The sequence below is a fragment of the Pleurodeles waltl genome, chromosome 10 (assembly GCF_031143425.1).
Source record: "Pleurodeles waltl isolate 20211129_DDA chromosome 10, aPleWal1.hap1.20221129, whole genome shotgun sequence".
Taxonomy (NCBI): domain Eukaryota; kingdom Metazoa; phylum Chordata; class Amphibia; order Caudata; family Salamandridae; genus Pleurodeles; species Pleurodeles waltl.
In genome coordinates this window covers 15,543,261-15,562,175 of record NC_090449.1, presented here as the reverse complement: position 1 = coordinate 15,562,175, position 18,915 = coordinate 15,543,261, and the positions used below count along the sequence as shown (strand labels likewise).

The following is an 18,915-nucleotide window of genomic DNA, read 5'->3' as shown; positions in this document are numbered from 1 at the left end:
ATCAATCCTTGCACCCACCAAGATCCATCTATTCAACCTGATCATGCATGTACCTATCCATCCACCCACCCATCCATCTCACCATCTATCAATCCTTGCACCCACCTAGGTCCATCCATTCACCCTACCATCATCTAACCATGCACCCACAAAGATCCATACACACACCCATCCATCCACCCATCTAAGACTCATCCATCCATCAATCCTTGAACCCACGGAGATCCATCCATTCAACCAGATCCACCCACCCAGCTACCCATCCACTCATCCATATCTCCTACAGCTTCTTGATTCAGTCCAACGCTATCCACCCACTGGCCAATCCATCCACCCCTGCGCTCCAAACAACAACAATTGAAGCACTAACATGTTCAATTAAAAGGAACATTTTCTATGTAAGTAAAAATCTAAGCAACACATTTTTGAGAGGGCAATAATTGGAAACCTTAATAATAAAAGCTTGATAGACAGCAGGCTGGAGCTTTTAAAATATGATGTTATTCTGGGGAAAACCCCCTCTGTTGCATTCAGTGAGAATAGCCTTTGATACTGCACTGGAAGCCCCTGCTTCTGCCCACCCTGAGGCAGCTTAAAACTACATCACAGCAGCTTCTAGCTGCAAATTACAGGCAAATACTGGCCATTACCAGATCAAGAACAGGTACTAGACATCGGGCTCAGATTATGGATAGTCCATGCCATGAACAGATGCATGGACTCCGGGCCAGATGTACGAAGCATTTTGCACGTCGCAAACAGCGAAAATCGCTGTTTGCGACGTGCAAAATGCACGTTGCAATGCACAAAACCCGTTTTGCGATTCGGTAACCTGGGGCCAGATGTAGGTAGAAATGGTTTTGCGACTCGCAAATTGCAAGTCGGAGCGACTCGCAAAACCATATGCATAATGGTGTCCCTGACACCATCTGCGAATCGCAAGGGGGTCGCAATGACCCACCTCATTAATATTAATGAGGTGGGTCGCAATTTGCGACCCCCTTGCGATTACCTGCACTCACAGGGATGGTGGCCTGCTGGAGACAGCAGACCACCATGTCTGTGACTGCTTTTTTAATAAAGCAGTTTGTTTTTTTTGTATTGCAGCCCGTTTTCCTTAAAGGAAAACTAGTTGCAATACACTCGGGAATTGGACCACTGCCTGCTCTGAAAAAATATTTTTGCTGGCATTCACAAAGGGGAAGGGGTCCCATAGGGACCCCTTCCCTTTTGCGAATGAGTTAGCACCTACTTCACATGGGTGCTAACTGCGAATTGCTTTGCTGCCACGTTCGCGGTCACAAAGCAATTCTGCATCATGGTGCGAATCGCAAATAGGAAGGGGAACACCCCTTCCTATTTGCGAGTCGCATTCCCATTTTGCGAGTCGGTACCGACTCGCAAAATGGGAATGTGCATCGCGATGCACGTTTTGCATGCCGCAAACTGCAAATTTTGCAGTTTGCCCCATGCAAAACGCTTTGTACATCTGGCCCCTGGTTACCGAATCGCAAAACGGGTTTGCGAGTCGCAATTAGGAAGGGGTGTCCCCTTCCTAATTGCGAGTTGCAGTGCAATGCTGGATTGCTTTGTGACCGCGAATGCGGTCGCAAACCAATCAAAGTTTGCACCCTTTTAAAATGGGTGGTTACAATGGAGGCCACAGCAGAATCTGATTAAAAGAGCTGTGAGGGGGCCCCGTGACCCCACCGGCTCTTTTAACCCCGAAGTCAGTGGAAAGGGCACCGGGGTAACACTGGGAACAAGAATGTCGGGGGACAATGAGCGAGGACGGAGAACTAAGACCATCCCTGTTTTTTTCTCATGGCTTTCTGTTGTCCATTGGTTTTCAGGGCCCCCATCGGGCAGGAGTTCTACGATGCCGCAGAGTTCATCGAAGGAGGCCCCCCGGAGGGCGACCGCGTGGACGAACTGGAGTACGAGGTAAGGTGGAGACGACGAGGGATGCCGGCTGAGGGATGGTGAATGAGGAATGATGGCTTAGAGTGCTCTAGGATGGATGAGGGACCAAGATGTCCTAAGACGGATGCTGTACAGGTGACATTAGAAAGGCATAGAGTACAGCAGCTGCTGGGATCCTAGAAGAACCAGTGGTCCTGGAGGGATCAGCCCAGCACTGGCTGAGGTCCTGGAGGGATCAGCCGAGCACTGGCTGAGGTCCTGGCAGGATCAGGCAAGCACTGGCCGAGGTCCTGGTGGGATCAGGCAAGCACTGGCTGAGGTCCTGGCAGGATCAGGCAAGCACTGGCTGAGGTCCTGGTGGGATCAGGCAAGCACTGGCTGAGGTCCTGGAGGGATCAGCTGAGCACTGGCTGAGGTCCTGGAGGGATCAGCCGAGCACTGGCTGAGGTCCTGGAGGGATCAGGCAAGCACTGGCTGAGGTCCTGGCGGGATCAGATGAGCACTGGCTGAGGTCCTGGCGGGATCAGCCGAGCACTGGCTGAGGTCCTGGAGGTCCTGGAGGGATCAGATGAGCACTGGCTGAGGTCCTGGAGGGATCAGGCAAGCACTGGCTGAGGTCCTGGCGGGATCAGCCGAGCACTGGCTGAGGTCCTGGAGGGATCAGCCGAGCACTGGCTGAGGTCCTGGAGGGATCAGGCAAGCACTGGCTGAGGTCCTGGCAGGATCAGGCAAGCACTGGCTGAGGTCCTGGTGGGATCAGGCAAGCACTGGCTGAGGTCCTGGTGGGATCAGCTGAGCACTGACTGAGGTCCTGGCGGGATCAGGCAAGCACTTGCTGAGGTCCTGGTGGGATCAGGCAAGCACTGGCTGAGGTCCTGGTAGGCTCAGCCGAGCACTGTCTGAGGTCCTGGAGGGATCAGGCAAGCACTTGCTGAGGTCCTGGCGGGATCAGGCAAGCACTTGCTGAGGTCCTGGCGGGATCAGGCAAGCACTGGCTGAGGTCCTGGTGGGATCAGGCAAGCAATGGCTGAGGTCCTGGAGGGATCAGGCAAGCAATGGCTGAGGTCCTAGTGGGATCAGACAGATACTTTGATTTCAGCAACTGCTGGTGTACTACAGAGATCACACAAGCAGAGTCAGAGTACAGCGGTGACTGAGGTCCAGGAGGGACCAGGAGGAGGTCCAGGAGGGATTAAAAAATGCAGTGGTTTGATTCGGCAGGGATTAGACAGGCAGGCTCTCCGTGCAGCAGTGGCTGGAGATCTGAAGGGTTCAGACAGGCATGGTCAGAATACATCAGTGGCTGAGGTCCAGAAGGGATCACACAGTCACAGCACAGCAGTGACCAAAGTCCTGGAGAGATGAGGTAGGCACAGTCAGCAGTCCTGGAGAGATAGACAGCTGGTCGTTAAAGTCCTCGAGGGATCAGGCAGGCAGTGATAGAGAACAGCACTGGCTGAGGTCCAAGAGGTGTCAGGCACAGTCAGTTTTCAGAAAGTCACAGTCATTCTACTGCGGTGGCTGAGGTCCAGGAGATGTCAGAAAGGCACAGTCAGTGTGCTGCGGTGGCTGAGGTCCAGGAGATGTCAGAAAGGCACAGTCAGTGTGCTGCGGTGGCTGAGGTCCACAAAGGCCCAGTTAATGTATTGTAGTGGCTGAGGTCCAGGAAGTGTCATAAATGCACAGACACTCTACTGAGGTGGCTGAGGTCAGGAAGTGTCATAAATGCACAGTCACTCTACTGAGGTGGCTGAGGTCCAGGAGGTGTCACAAAGGCACAGTCAGTGTGCTGCAGTGGCTGAGGTCCAGGAGGTGTCACAAAGGCACAGTCAGTGTGCTCCAGTGGCTGAGGTCCAGGAGGTGTCACAAAGGCAGTCAGTGTGCTGCGTTGGCTGAGGTCCAGGAGGTGTCAGAAAGGCACAGTCAGTGTGCTGCGGTGGCTGAGGTCCAGGAGGTGTCAGAAAGGCACAGTCAGTGTGCTGCGGTGGCTGGGGTCCTAAGGGTGTCAGCCAGCCAGTGGGAAGACCAGGAGGGGTCAGAGAGTCACAGTCAGACTAGGACAGTGGCTGAGGTCCAGGAGGTGTCAGAAAGGCACAGTCAGTGTGATGCGGCAGCTGAGGTCCAGGAGGTGTACTGCGGTGACTGAGGTCCAGGAGGTGTCAGAAAGACAGTCAGTGTATTATGGTGGCTGGGGTCCAGGAGGTGTCAGAAAGACACAGTCAGTGTGCTGCGGTGGCTGAGGTCCAGGAGGTGTCAGAAAGGCACAGTCAGTGTGCTGCGGTGCCTGAGATCCTAAGGGTGTCAGCCAGCCAGTGGGAAGACCAGGAGGGGTCAGACAGTCACAGTCAGACTAGGACAGTGGCTGAGGCCCTGGACGTGTCACAAAGGTACAGTCACAATGTGCACTGAGCTGGAATGTTAGGCAAAAGGAGCCCTGTTACCCCTGTCTCTACAGAGGAAGTGAGAGTGTCTACAGGGGCCATGCTCTACAGCCCTATACAGAGACAGTCATTTGGGGCCATATGTATGACCATTTTTTCGTGACTCTCAATTTGCAATTTTTTACGAATCACAAATTGCGAGTTGCAAAAAAAAGTACAACAGTGTGTGAGACACTGTTTGCAATTCCCAAATGGGTCACAAGAGACCTGCCTCATAACTATTCATGAGACATGTCACAAATTGCGACCCAGGGGGAATGGCCGCACTCATAGGGATGGTGGCCGGCTGGGGTCAGCAGACCACCTTGTCTGTGGCTGCTTTTTATGGGCGAGTACAAAGTGCTCCGTCTATTCTGTAATCTCTCTTTGGGCTTGAAACCACGCCCATGCCACGTCAGTCACTTACATTGGTTCGTGGGCTTGCCTTTTAAAATATGCTTGCTTTTATTTGTGAAAGGCACGCATATGTCATGCCTTTTCCGGTGTTTAGCCCACCTACACAGCACCGGTAAAGTACCAAAAACATATGAGGCTTGATGTTTTCAGCCTGGAGTCCGGACTACTTTATCTGTTTATTTTCCACGCATCGCGCTGCATTTGTTTGGGATTTACAACGCTAATAGCTCTAACTCAAACAAATGCGAGACCCGTTACATTGAAGATGCTTGTTAAAGTAGTTTTTTAAAAATGCAGCCAGTGTTCCTTAAATGAAAAAATGCTGTCCTTGGGGACCACTTCCCGTTTGTGAATGGGTTACCAACAGTTTGAAATTGGTGCTAACTGTGACTGTTTTGTGACAGCATTTAGGGTCACAAAACAATCATACATGGGCCTGCGACTCGCTATTAGGAAGGGATGCCCGTGGAACTCCCCTTCCTATAAGCGAGTCGGAATTCCTATTTTGCAAGTTGGTAACAGGTTACCAACTCGCAAAATAGATATAGTACATGCTACAAGGCCATTTTGCGGTCGCAAAATGCGATTTGGGCATTTTGCGACTACAAAATCACATTATACATCTTGCCCCTGGTGCTGAACAAAGACCCGGCCTACAGCCCACAAACTGAAAAGTATTTTGGAAAAGATGCCTTGAAGGAATCAAGTGCTCCAACACTCCTGTCTCATTCCTCCAAATATGGGATATTTAAAGCCTGAGAGTTGTGACATTCATTTTTGAATTCAGTGGCAAAGAGGGGTGCAAAACAGGAACAATTAGCCGACTGCAACAAGTGTCAATGCTGCTCCTCATAGCAGAGAGTGAGGGGTGCCGCAGCAGCACCCTGTGCTTCTGCTGTGGTGCCCCTAGTGGCCGAGTGTGCGCCCAAACCCTGCACAGCTGCAGTGACGCTCCCTGCGGCTGCGTGCGAGCACGCCAGTTTCAACACGCTGGGATAGGAGCTTAACCTGAATCTCAATAAAGTGCCTGAATTAGATTTTGGCGGATGGGTTTTTCCGTCACTATAGTGACAGGTAGCCCGTCCGCCGAAATATGAATCCCATAGGATATAATGGGATTTATAATTCAGTGGACGGGCTATACGTCACCGTAGTGACGGAATAACCCATCCGCCAAAATCTAAATCAGGCCCAAAAATCATTAAATCCAGGATCTGTAAAGCTCTGCAAATCACCCCCAAGGGTCTCGAGGTGCTGAATTGTAGGCACAGGGAGATTTCGAGCCTGATTTGGAGTTTGGTGGATGAGTTTACTCCGTCACAAACATGACAGATATCCTCTCCGCCATATTACAATCCCATTATTTCCTATGGTAATACAGTGGACGGGATGTCGGTCACGTTCGTGCGGAGTAATCCGTCCGTCATTTGCCCAGAATCACAGGATGTTGAGCCGACACCGAGACTCGAACCTGGTTCCCCGGCTCCATCGCCAGAAGCTCAGGCCGTTACACCACATCCTCTCCCTTACACCTCTGCAAAAAGGAGCCGACCTACAATTTCTCTCTTACTTCACCGGACACAGTGGGTGCCTTCAGGTGCTTTTATCCCACTCCCCAGGGAGTTGCAACTGTCTATGGTGGGGCTGTCTAAGAACGGCCTACGCCTCTCGCTTTCCGAACCCCGAAGAAGTTGATGTATTGGGGGGTGTTCTGTATCTGGGAATCGCACTGAGTTATTTATTTATTTCTTCTTTTCTTACTTTCCTTCTTTCTCTCCTTCTGTCTTTCTTTCATTCATTCTGTCTTTCTTTCCTTCTGTCTTTCATCAATTCTTTCTTTCTTCCTTCCTTCCTATCCTTCTTTCTTTCCTTCGATCTTTCTTTCTTTCTTTCTTTCCTTCTGTCTTTCTTTCTTTAAATCTTTCTTTCTTTCTGTCTTTCTTTCCTTCTTTCTGTCTTTCTTTCCTTCTCTTTCTTTCTTTAATTCTTTATTTCTTTCCATCTTTCTTTCCTTCTGTCTTTCTTTCCTTCTTTCTGTCTTTCTTTCCTTCTGTCTTTCTTTCTTTAATTATTTCTTTCTCTATTTCTTTCCTTTTTTCTTTCTTTCTTCCTTTTTTCTTTCTTTCTTTCTTCCTTTCTTTCTCTCTTTATTTCTTACCTTCTGTCTTTCCTTCCTTTTTTCTGTCCTTCTTTCCTTCTTTCTTTCTGTCTTTCTCTAATTCTTTATTTCTTTCCTTCTTTCTTTCCTTCTGTCTCTTTCTTTCTTTGATTCTTTCTTGGATTCTTTCTTTCTTTCCTTCTGTCTTTCTTTCTTTTATTCTTTTTTCCTTCTGTCTTTCTTTCCTTCGTTGATTCTTTCTTACTTTCCTTCCTTTTGTTCTTTCTTTCCTTCTGGCTTTCTTTCCTTCTTTGATTCTTTATTTCCCTCTTTCTTTGATACTGTCTTTTTTCCTCCTTTCTTTCCTTCTTTCTTTCCTTCGTTCCTTCTGTCTTTCTTTAATTATTTCTTTCTTTCTTTGATACTTTCTTTCCCCCTTTCTTTCTTTCTTCCCTTCTGTCTTTCTTTCCTTCTTTCTGTCTTTCTTTCCTTCTGTCCTTCTTTCCTTCTTTCGTTCTTTCTGTCCTTATTTCCTTCTTTCCTTCTGTCTTTCTTTCTTTAATTCTCTCTTTCCTTTCTGTCTTTCTTTCGTTCTGTCTTTCTTTAATTCTTTCTTTCTTCCTTTCTTTCCTTCTTTCTTTTTTTGACACTTTCTTTCTTTCCTCCTTTCTTTCCTCCTTTCTTTCTTTCTTTCCAGGAGGTGGAGCTGTACAAGTCCAGCCACCAGGACAAGCTGGGCCTGACGGTCTGTTACCGCACTGATGACGAGGAGGACCTGGGCATTTACGTAGGAGAGGTAAGGAGGAAGAGCGCCCCCCGGGGGAGCCGGTAACTGGCCATGGCTCGTGCTGAGTGCGGAAGTGACGTTCCCTCACTGAGGCAAGGCTGCTCGCGCCACCCAGCTGCTTCCTGTGGACCTTCCGGGTCACCAGAACAGCAGTATGGCCCTCTCTGACGTACACTCCCTCCGACCCTAACTCACTCAGCCACACGGGAGCTCACTCACAAACTATTTACACACTGACTTACTCCGCTGCTCCTTTCTCTGGTACTCACTCGCAGAGGTACTCACTGGGGCCTTCTTCACAAAGGGAAACTACAACTTTTTCTGTACGTTTACTCGTTTTTTGGTTTTCACAAACTATGCGTAGTTATACGTGTGGTATCTTTACGAGTGCAGAGACTGCCCTATCTTTTTGTCAGGGGTGCACCTTCAGGGGGATGCTTGGGGGTGTTACACCCCCCTGAAAGATGTATTTTATGGTAAATCATTGGGTGCAGGTGATTTCAGTTGGGTTTCGTGAGGTGTCTGTCGGATTCACCTGGACTTTTTTTACACACACATACACACAAACACACACACACACACACACACAGACAACACACACACAACACACACAGTCTCTATCCATCTTTCAGTTTTGAAAGTCTTCAAAAATGTTGTTTATTTTACAAAATATTGTTACTATTCTCTTAATCCCCTTTGCATTGCAGTCCCTGCTCATTGCCCCTGAGCCCCTCTCATGAGCCCGCTGGTGGTATAATGTAACAAGCGGAATCTCACCCCCAACCTTACGGACCAAGCTGCGCCCCTGCTTTATGTGCAGTTCTCTGCAGGCTCCAGGTCAAACGTCAAACTACATCCGTAGATCTTGAATAGCAAAACAAAGAGTAAACCTGCGCCAAAAGTGTAGCTTTGCCTCTGTGAATAAGGCCGTTTGACTTTCACTCATACTACACGATCACTCAGTGAATCACCTCAAAGTCGTTACTCATTCACATACTCTTATTTACTCACTCTTCCATTATTCACTCAAACATTTACTTTCAAATGAATCTGCTCTTATTTTCACTAATTAATTTACTCATTCATTCAGTCAGACGTTCACTCATTTGCGTTCACTCCATCAGGTATGGTGCACTAACCAAGCCATCAGTCCCTCCAGAAGAGGTGCTTTGATGGCCCCCCCCTTGGGAAGGATGGGGACCAGGCATGTGTCCGCTGCTGAGACAGATATCTGAGGAATTAAGATTATTAAATCTATACTCAGCCATGTACACTTTGGCATTATTAACACAAACTTTAATGAGTTTAAGTATTCATGATACTTGCTGTGAGTATTGCAATGAAAAGCGTGATGCAGCCCAGCTTAGGGCCATCACTGAGGGTGCATTATCAGCTGCGTCCTAGCCATATATACCTCCTTCATGATGCAGCCCAGCGTAGGGCCATCACAGAGGGTGCATTATAAGCTGCGTCCTAGCCATATATACCTCCTTCATGACGCAGCCCAGCGTAGGGCGATCACAGAGGGTGCATTATAAGCTGCGTCCTAGCCATCTATACCTCCTTCATGGCGCACCCCAGCGTAGGGCATCACAGAGGGCGCATTATCAGCGGCGTCCTAGCCATATATACCTCCTTCATGACGCAGCCCAGCACAGGGCATCACAGAGGGAGCATTATCAGCGGCGTCCTAGCCATATATACCTCATTCATGACGCAGCCCAGCGTAAGGCCATCACAGAGGGCGCATTATCAGCTGCGTCCTAGCCATATACACCTCCTTCACGGCGCAGCCCAGCGTAGGGCCATCACACAAGGTGCATTATCAGCTGCGTCCTAGCCATATACACCTCCTTCACGGCGCAGCCCAGCGTAGGGCCATCACACAGGGTGCATTACCAGCTGCGTCCTAGACATATATACCTCCTTCACGACGCAGCCCAGCGTAGGGCATCACAGAGGGTGCATTATCAGCTGCGTCCTAGACATATATACCTCCTTCACGATGCAGCCCAGCGTGGGGCCATCACAGAGGACGCATTATCAGCTGCGTCCTAGCCCTATATACCTCCTTCATGACGCAGCCCAGCGTGGGGCCATCACAGAGGGTGCATTTTCAGCTGCGTCCTAGCCATATATACCTCCTTCGTGACGCAGCCCAGCTAAGGCCATCACAGAGGGTGCATTATCAGCTGCGTCCTAGCCATATATACCTCCTTCGTGACGCAGCCCAGCTAAGGCCATCACAGAGGGTGCATTATCAGCTGCGTCCTAGCCATATATACCTCCTTCGTGACGCAGCCCAGCATGAGGCCATCACAGAGGGCGCATTATCACCTGCGTCCCAGCCATATATACCTCCTTCATGACGCAGCCCATCACAGAGGGTGCATTATCAGCTGCGTCCTAGCCATATATACCTCCTTCATGACGCAGCCCAGCGTAGGGCCATCGCAGAGTGTGCATTATCAACTGCGTCCTAGCCATATATACCTCCTTCATGACGCAGCCCAGCATAGGGCATCACAGAGGGCGCATTATCAGCTGCTTCCTAGCCATATATACCTCCTTCATGACGCAGCCCAGCGTAGGGCCATCACAGAGGGTGCATTATCAGCTGCGTCCTAGCCATATATACCTCCTTCATGGCGCAGCTCAGCGTAGGCCATCACTGAGTGTGCATTATCAGCTGCGTCCTAGCCATATATACCTCCTTCATGGCGCTGCCCAGTGTGGGGCCATCATAGAGGGTGTATTATCCGCTGCGTCCTAGGCATTTATACCTCCTTCATGACGCAGCACATCTAAGGCCATCACTGAGTGTGCATTATCAGCTGCGTCCTAGCCATATATACCTCCTTCAGGACGCAGCCCAGCGTAGGGCCATCACAGAGGGTGCATTATCAGCTGCGTCCTAGCCATATATACCTCCTTCATGACGCAGCCCAGCGTAGGGCCATCACAGAGGCTGCATTATCAGCTGTGTCCTAGCCATATATACCTCCTTCGTGACGCAGCCCAGCTAAGGCCATCACAGAGGGTGCATTATCAGCTGCGTCCTAGCCATATATACCTCCTTCATGACGCAGCCCAGCGTAGGGCCATCACTGAGTGTACATTATCAGCTGCGTCCTAGCCATATATACCTCCTTCATGACGCACACCACCGTAGGGCATCACAGAGGGCGCATTATCAGCGGCGTCCTAGCCATATATACCTCCTTCATGACGCAGCCCAGCGCAGGGCATCACAGAGGGCGCATTATCAGCGGCGTCCTAGCCATATATACCTCCTTCATGACGCAGCCCAGCATAGGGCCATCACAGAGGGTGCATTACCAGCTGCGTCCTAGCCATATATACCTCCTTCACGGCGCAGCCCAGCATAGGGCCATCACAGAGGGTGCATTATCAGCTGCGTCCTAGCCGTATATACCTCCTTCACGTCGCAGCCCAGCGTAGGCTATCACAGAGGGTGCATTATCAGCTGCGTCCTAGCCGTATACACCTCCTTCATTACGCAGCCCAGCGTTGGGCCATCACAGAGGATGCATTATCAGCTGCGTCCTAGCCGTATACACCTCCTTCATGGCGCAGTCCAGTGTAGGGCCATCACAGAGGGTGCATTATCAGCTGCGTCCTAGCCGTATATACCTCCTTCATGAAGCAGCCCAGCGTAGGGCCATCACGGAGGGTGCATTATCAGCTGCATCCTAGCCATATATACCTCCTTCATGACGCAGCCCAGCTAAGGCCATCACGGAGTGTACATTATCAGCTGCGTCCTAGCTATATATACCTCCTTCATGACGCAGCCCAGCGTAGGGCCATCACAGAGGGTACATTACCAGCTGCGTCCTAGACATATATACCTCCTTCATGACGCAGCCCAGCGTAGGGCATCACAGAGCAGAGGGCTCATTATCAGCTGCGTCCTAGCCATATATACCTCCTTCATGATGCAGCCCAGCGTAAGGCCATCAAGGAGGGTACATTATCAGCTGCTTCCTAGCCATATATACCTCCTTCATGACGCAGGCCAGCGTAGGGCCATCACTGAGTGTGCATCATCAGCTGAGTCCTAGCCATATATACCTCCTTCGTGACGCAGCCCAGACTAGGGCCATCACTGAGGGTGTATTACCAGCTGCGTCCCAGCCATATATACCTCCTTCGTGACGCAGCCCAGCGTAGGGCCATCACTGAGTGTGCATTATCAGCTGCGTCCCAGCCATATATACCTCCTTCATGACGCAGCCCAGCGTAGGGCCATCACAGAGTGTGCATTATCAGCTGCGTCCCAGCCAGGGACGTCCTAGCCATATATACCTCCTTCGTGACGCAGCCCAGCGTAGGGCCATCACGGAGGGTGCATTATCAGCTGCGTCCTAGCCATATATACCTCCTTCATGACGCAGCCCAGCTAAGGCCATCACGGAGTATACATTATCAGCTGCGTCCTAGCTATATATACCTCCTTCATGACGCAGCCCAGCGTAGGGCCATCACTGAGTGTCCATTATCAGCTACGTCCTAGCCATATATACCTCCTTCGTGACGCAGCCCAGCTTACGGCCATCACAGAGGGTGCATTATCAGCTGCGTCCTAGCCATATATACCTCCTTCATGACGCAGCACAGCGTAGGGCCATCACTGAGTGTGCATTATCAGCTGCGCCCTAGCCATATATACCTCCTTCATGACGCAGCCCAGCTAAGGCCATCACAGAGTGTGCATTATCAGCTACGTCCTAACCATATATACCTAGTTCATAGCGCAACCCAGCTTACGCCCATCACAGAGGGTGCATTATCAGCTGCGTCCTGGACATATATACCTCCTTCATGACGCAGCCCAGCTAAGGCCGTCACAGAGGGTGCATTATCAGCTGCGTCCTAGCCATATATACCTCCTTCATGACGCAGCCCATCTAAGGCCATCACTGAGTGTGCATTATCAGCTGCGTCCTAGCCATATATACCTCCTTCATGACGCAGCCGAGCGCAAAGCCATCACTGAGTGTGCATTATCAGCTACGTCGTAGCCATATATACCTCTTTCATGACGCAGCCCAGCGCAAAGCCATCACTGAGTGTGCATTATCAGCTGCGTCCTAGACATATATACCTCCTTCATGGCGCAGCCCAGCGTAAGGCCATCACAGAGGGTGTATTATGAGCTGCGCCCTAGCCATATATACCTCCTTCATGACGCAGCCCAGCGTAGGGCCATCACAGAGGGTGCATTATCAGCTGCGTCCTAGCCATATATACCTCCTTCAGGACGCAGCCCAGCGTAGGGCCATCACAGAGGGTGCATTATCAGCTGCGTCCTAGCCATATATACCTCCTTCGTGACGCAGCCCAGCGTAGGGCCATCACAGAGGGTGCATTATCAGCTGTGTCCTAGCCATATATACCTCCTTCGTGACGCAGCCCAGCTAAGGCCATCACAGAGGGTGCATTATCAGCTGCGTCCTAGCCATATATACCTCCTTCATGACGCAGCCCAGCGTAGGGCCATCACTGAGTGTACATTATCAGCTGCGTCCTAGCCATATATACCTCCTTCATGACGCACACCACCGTAGGGCATCACAGAGGGCGCATTATCAGCGGCGTCCTAGCCATATATACCTCCTTCATGACGCAGCCCAGCGTAGGGCTATCACAGAGGGTGCATTACCAGCTGCGTCCTAGCCATATATACCTCCTTCACGGCGCAGCCCAGCATAGGGCCATCACAGAGGGTGCATTATCAGCTGCGTCCTAGCCGTATATACCTCCTTCACGTCGCAGCCCAGCGTAGGCTATCACAGAGGGTGCATTATCAGCTGCGTCCTAGCCGTATACACCTCCTTCATTACGCAGCCCAGCGTTGGGCCATCACAGAGAATGCATTATCAGCTGCGTCCTAGCCGTATACACCTCCTTCATGGCGCAGTCCAGTGTAGGGCCATCACAGAGGGTGCATTATCAGCTGCGTCCTAGCCATATATACCTCCTTCAGGACGCAGCCCAGCGTAGGGCCATCACAGAGGGTGCATTATCAGCTGCATCCTAGCCATATATACCTCCTTCATGACGCAGCCCAGCGTAGGGCCATCACAGAGGGTGCATTATCAGCTGTGTCCTAGCCATATATACCTCCTTCGTGACGCAGCCCAGCTAAGGCCATCACAGAGGGTGCATTATCAGCTGCGTCCTAGCCATATATACCTCCTTCATGACGCAGCCCAGCATAGGGCCATCACTGAGTGTACATTATCAGCTGCGTCCTAGCCATATATACCTCCTTCATGACGCACACCACCGTAGGGCATCACAGAGGGCGCATTATCAGCGGCGTCCTAGCCATATATACCTCCTTCATGACGCAGCCCAGCGTAGGGCTATCACAGAGGGTGCATTACCAGCTGCGTCCTAGCCATATATACATCCTTCACGGCGCAGCCCAGCATAGGGCCATCACAGAGGGTGCATTATCAGCTGCGTCCTAGCCGTATATACCTCCTTCATGACGCAGCCCAGCGTAGGGCCATCACGGAGGGTGCATTATCAGCTGCGTCCTAGCCATATATACCTCCTTCATGACGCAGCCCAGCTAAGGCCATCACGGAGTGTACATTATCAGCTGCGTCCTAGCTATATATACCTCCTTTATGACGCAGCCCAGCGTAGGGCCATCACAGAGGGTACATTACCAGCTGCGTCCTAGACATATATACCTCCTTCATGACGCAGCCCAGCGTAGGGCATCACAGAGCAGAGGGCTCATTATCAGCTGCGTCCTAGCCATATATACCTCCTTCATGATGCAGCCCAGCGTAAGGCCATCAAGGAGGGTAGATTATCAGCTGCTTCCTAGCCATATATACCTCCTTCATGACGCAGGCCAGCGTAGGGTCATCACTGAGTGTGCATCATCAGCTGCGTCCTAGCCATATATACCTCCTTCGTGAGGCAGCCCAGACTAGGGCCATCACTGAGGGTGTATTACCAGCTGCGTCCCAGCCATATATACCTCCTTCGTGACGCAGCCCAGCGTAGGGCCATCACTGAGTGTGCATTATCAGCTACGTCGTACCCATATATACCTCTTTCATGACGCAGCCCAGCGCAAAGCCATCACTGAGTGTGCATTATCAGCTGCGTCCTAGACATATATACCTCCTTCATGGCGCAGCCCAGCGTAAGGCCATCACAGAGGGTGTATTATGAGCTGCGCCCTAGCCATATATACCTCCTTCATGACGCAGCCCAGCGTAGGGCCATCACAGAGGGTGCATTATCAGCTGCGTCCTAGCCATATATACCTCCTTCAGGACGCAGCCCAGCGTAGGGCCATCACAGAGGGTGCATTATCAGCTGCGTCCTAGCCGTATATACCTCCTTCACGTCGCAGCCCAGCGTAGGCTATCACAGAGGGTGCATTATCAGCTGCGTCCTAGCCGTATACACCTCCTTCATTATGCAGCCCAGCGTAGGGCCATCACAGAGGGTGCATTATCAGCTGCGTCCTAGCCATATATACCTCCTTCATGACGCAGCCCAGCGTAGGGCCATCACAGAGGGTGCATTATCAGCTGCGTCCTAGCCATATATACCTCCTTCAGGACGCAGCCCAGCGTAGGGCCATCACAGAGGGTGCATTATCAGCTGCGTCCTAGCCATATATACCTCCTTCATGACGCAGCCCAGCGTAGGGCCATCACAGAGGGTGCATTATCAGCTGCGTCCTAGCCATATATACCTCCTTCGTGACGCAGCCCAGCTAAGGCCATCACAGAGGGTGCATTATCAGCTGCGTCCTAGCCATATATACCTCCTTCATGACGCAGCCCAGCGTAGGGCCATCACTGAGTGTACATTATCAGCTGCGTCCTAGCCATATATACCTCCTTCATGACGCACACCACCGTAGGGCATCACAGAGGGCGCATTATCAGCGGCGTCCTAGCCATATATACCTCCTTCATGACGCAGCCCAGCGTAGGGCTATCACAGAGGGTGCATTACCAGCTGCGTCCTAGCCATATATACCTCCTTCACGGCGCAGCCCAGCATAGGGCCATCACACAGGGTGCATTATCAGCTGCGTCCTAGCCGTATATACCTCCTTCATTACGCAGCCCAGCGTAGGGCCATCACGGAGGGTGCATTATCAGCTGCGTCCTAGCCATATATACCTCCTTCATGACGCAGCCCAGCTAAGGCCATCACGGAGTGTACATTATCAGCTGCGTCCTAGCTATATATACCTCCTTCATGACGCAGCCCAGCGTAGGGCCATCACAGAGGGTACATTACCAGCTGCGTCCTAGACATATATACCTCCTTCATGACGCAGCCCAGCGTAGGGCATCACAGAGCAGAGGGCTCATTATCAGCTGCGTCCTAGCCATATATACCTCCTTCATGATGCAGCCCAGCGTAAGGCCATCAAGGAGGGTAGATTATCAGCTGCTTCCTAGCCATATATACCTCCTTCATGACGCAGGCCAGCGTAGGGCCATCACTGAGTGTGCATCATCAGCTGCGTCCTAGCCATATATACCTCCTTCGTGAGGCAGCCCAGACTAGGGCCATCACTGAGGGTGTATTACCAGCTGCGTCCCAGCCATATATACCTCCTTCGTGACGCAGCCCAGCGTAGGGCCATCACTGAGTGTGCATTATCAGCTACGTCGTACCCATATATACCTCTTTCATGACGCAGCCCAGCGCAAAGTCATCACTGAGTGTGCATTATCAGCTGCGTCCTAGACATATATACCTCCTTCATGGCGCAGCCCAGCGTAAGGCCATCACAGAGGGTGTATTATGAGCTGCGCCCTAGCCATATATACCTCCTTCATGACGCAGCCCAGCGTAGGGCCATCACAGAGGGTGCATTATCAGCTGCGTCCTAGCCATATATACCTCCTTCAGGACGCAGCCCAGCGTAGGGCCATCACAGAGGGTGCATTATCAGCTGCGTCCTAGCCATATATACCTCCTTCGTGACGCAGCCCAGCGTAGGGCCATCACAGAGGGTGCATTATCAGCTGCGTCCTAGCCATATATACCTCCTTCGTGACGCAGCCCAGCTAAGGCCATCACAGAGGGTGCATTATCAGCTGCGTCCTAGCCATATATACCTCCTTCATGACGCAGCCCAGCGTAGGGCCATCACTGAGTGTACATTATCAGCTGCGTCCTAGCCATATATATCTCCTTCATGACGCACACCACCGTAGGGCATCACAGAGGGCGCACTATCAGCGGCGCCCTAGCCATATATACCTCCTTCATGACGCAGCCCAGCGCAGGGCATCACAGAGGGCGCATTATCAGCGGCGTCCTAGCCATATATACCTCCTTCATGACGCAGCCCAGCGTAGGGCTATCACAGAGGGTGCATTACCAGCTGCGTCCTAGCCATATATACCTCCTTCACGGCGCAGCCCAGCATAGGGCCATCACAGAGGGTGCATTATCAGCTGCGTCCTAGCCGTATATACCTCCTTCACGTCGCAGCCCAGCGAAGGCTATCACAGAGGGTGCATTATCAGCTGCGTCCTACTCGTATACACCTCCTTCATTACGCAGCCCAGCGTTGGGCCATCACAGAGAATGCATTATCAGCTGCGTCCTAGCCGTATACACCTCCTTCATGGTGCAGTCCAGTGTAGGGCCATCACAGAGGGTGCATTATCAGCTGCGTCCTAGCCGTATATACCTCCTTCATGACGCAGCCCAGCGTAGGGCCATCACGGAGGGTGCATTATCAGCTGCGTCCTAGCCATATATACCTCCTTCATGACGCAGCCCAGCTAAGGCCATCACGGAGTGTACATTATCAGATGCGTCCTAGCTATATATACCTCCTTCATGACGCAGCCCAGCGTAGGGCCATCACAGAGGGTACGTTACCAGCTGCGTCCTAGACATACAGGGAGTGCAGAATTATTAGGCAAGTTGTATTTTTGAGGATTAATTTTATTATTGAACAACAACCATGTTCTCAATGAACCCAAAAAACTAATTAATATCAAAGCTGAATATTTTTGGAAGTAGTTTTTAGTTTGTTTTTAGTTTTAGCTATGTTAGGGGGATATCTGTGTGTGCAGGTGACTATTACTGTGCATAATTATTAGGCAACTTAACAAAAAACAAATATATACCCATTTCAATTATTTATTATTACCAGTGAAACCAATATAACATCTCAACATTCACAAATATACATGTCTGACATTCAAAAACAAAACAAAAACAAATCAGTGACCAATATAGCCACCTTTCTTTGCAAGGACACTCAAAAGCCTGCCATCCATGGATTCTGTCAGTGTTTTGATCTGTTCACCATCAACATTGCGTGCAGCAGCAACCACAGCCTCCCAGACACTGTTCAGAGAGGTGTACTGTTTTCCCTCCTTGTAAACCTCACATTTGATGATGGACCACAGGTTCTCAATGGGTTTCAGATCAGGTGAACAAGGAGGCCATGTCGTTAGATTTCCTTCTTTTATACCCTTTCTTACCAGCCACGCTGTGGAGTACTTAGACGCGTGTGATGGAGCATTGTCCTGCATGAAAATCATGTTTTTCTTGAAGGATGCAGACTTCTTCCTGTACCACTGCTTGAAGAAGGTGTCTACCAGGAACTGGCAGTAGGACTGGGAGTTGAGCTTGACTCCATCCTCAACCCGAAAAGACCCCACAAGCTCATCTTTGATGATACCAGCCCAAACCAGTACTCCACCTCCACCTTGCTGGCGTCTGAGTCGGACTGGAGCTCTCTGCCCTTTACCAATCCAGCCACGGGCCCATCCATCTGGCCCATCAAGACTCACTCTCATTTCATCAGTCCATAAAACCTTAGAAAATCAGTCTTGAGATATTTCTTGGCCCAGTCTTGACGTTTCAGCTTGTGTGTCTTGTTCAGTGGTGGTCGTCTTTCAGCCTTTCTTACCTTGGCCATGTCTCTGAGTATTGCACACCTTGTGCTTTTGGGCACTCCAGTGATGTTGCAGCTCTGAAATATGGCCAAACTGGTGGCAAGTGGCATCGTGGCAGCTGCACGCTTGACTTTTCTCAGTTCATAGGCAGTTATTTTGCGCCTTGGTTTTTCCACACGCTTCTTGCGACCCTGTTGACTATTTTGAATGAAACGCTTGATTGTTCGATGATCACGCTTCAGAAGCTTTGCAATTTTAAGAGTGCTGCATCCCTCTGCAAGATATCTCACTATTTTTTACTTTTCTGAGCCTGTCAAGTCCTTCTTT

General features: G+C 50.7%; 1 protein-coding gene across 2 annotated transcripts in view; it reads left to right on the top strand.

Moving 5' to 3' along the window:
- The window catches only part of PDZD4 (PDZ domain containing 4), a 297,010-nt gene that overhangs the window by 213,981 nt on the left and 64,114 nt on the right, over window positions 1-18,915 (top strand). For both annotated transcript variants that reach the window (XM_069209426.1, XM_069209427.1), the window contains exons 3-4: window positions 1,854-1,944; window positions 7,556-7,654. In XM_069209426.1, the coding sequence (XP_069065527.1) occupies window positions 1,854-1,944; window positions 7,556-7,654 (190 nt within the window). The remainder of the gene's footprint in view (window positions 1-1,853; window positions 1,945-7,555; window positions 7,655-18,915) is intronic.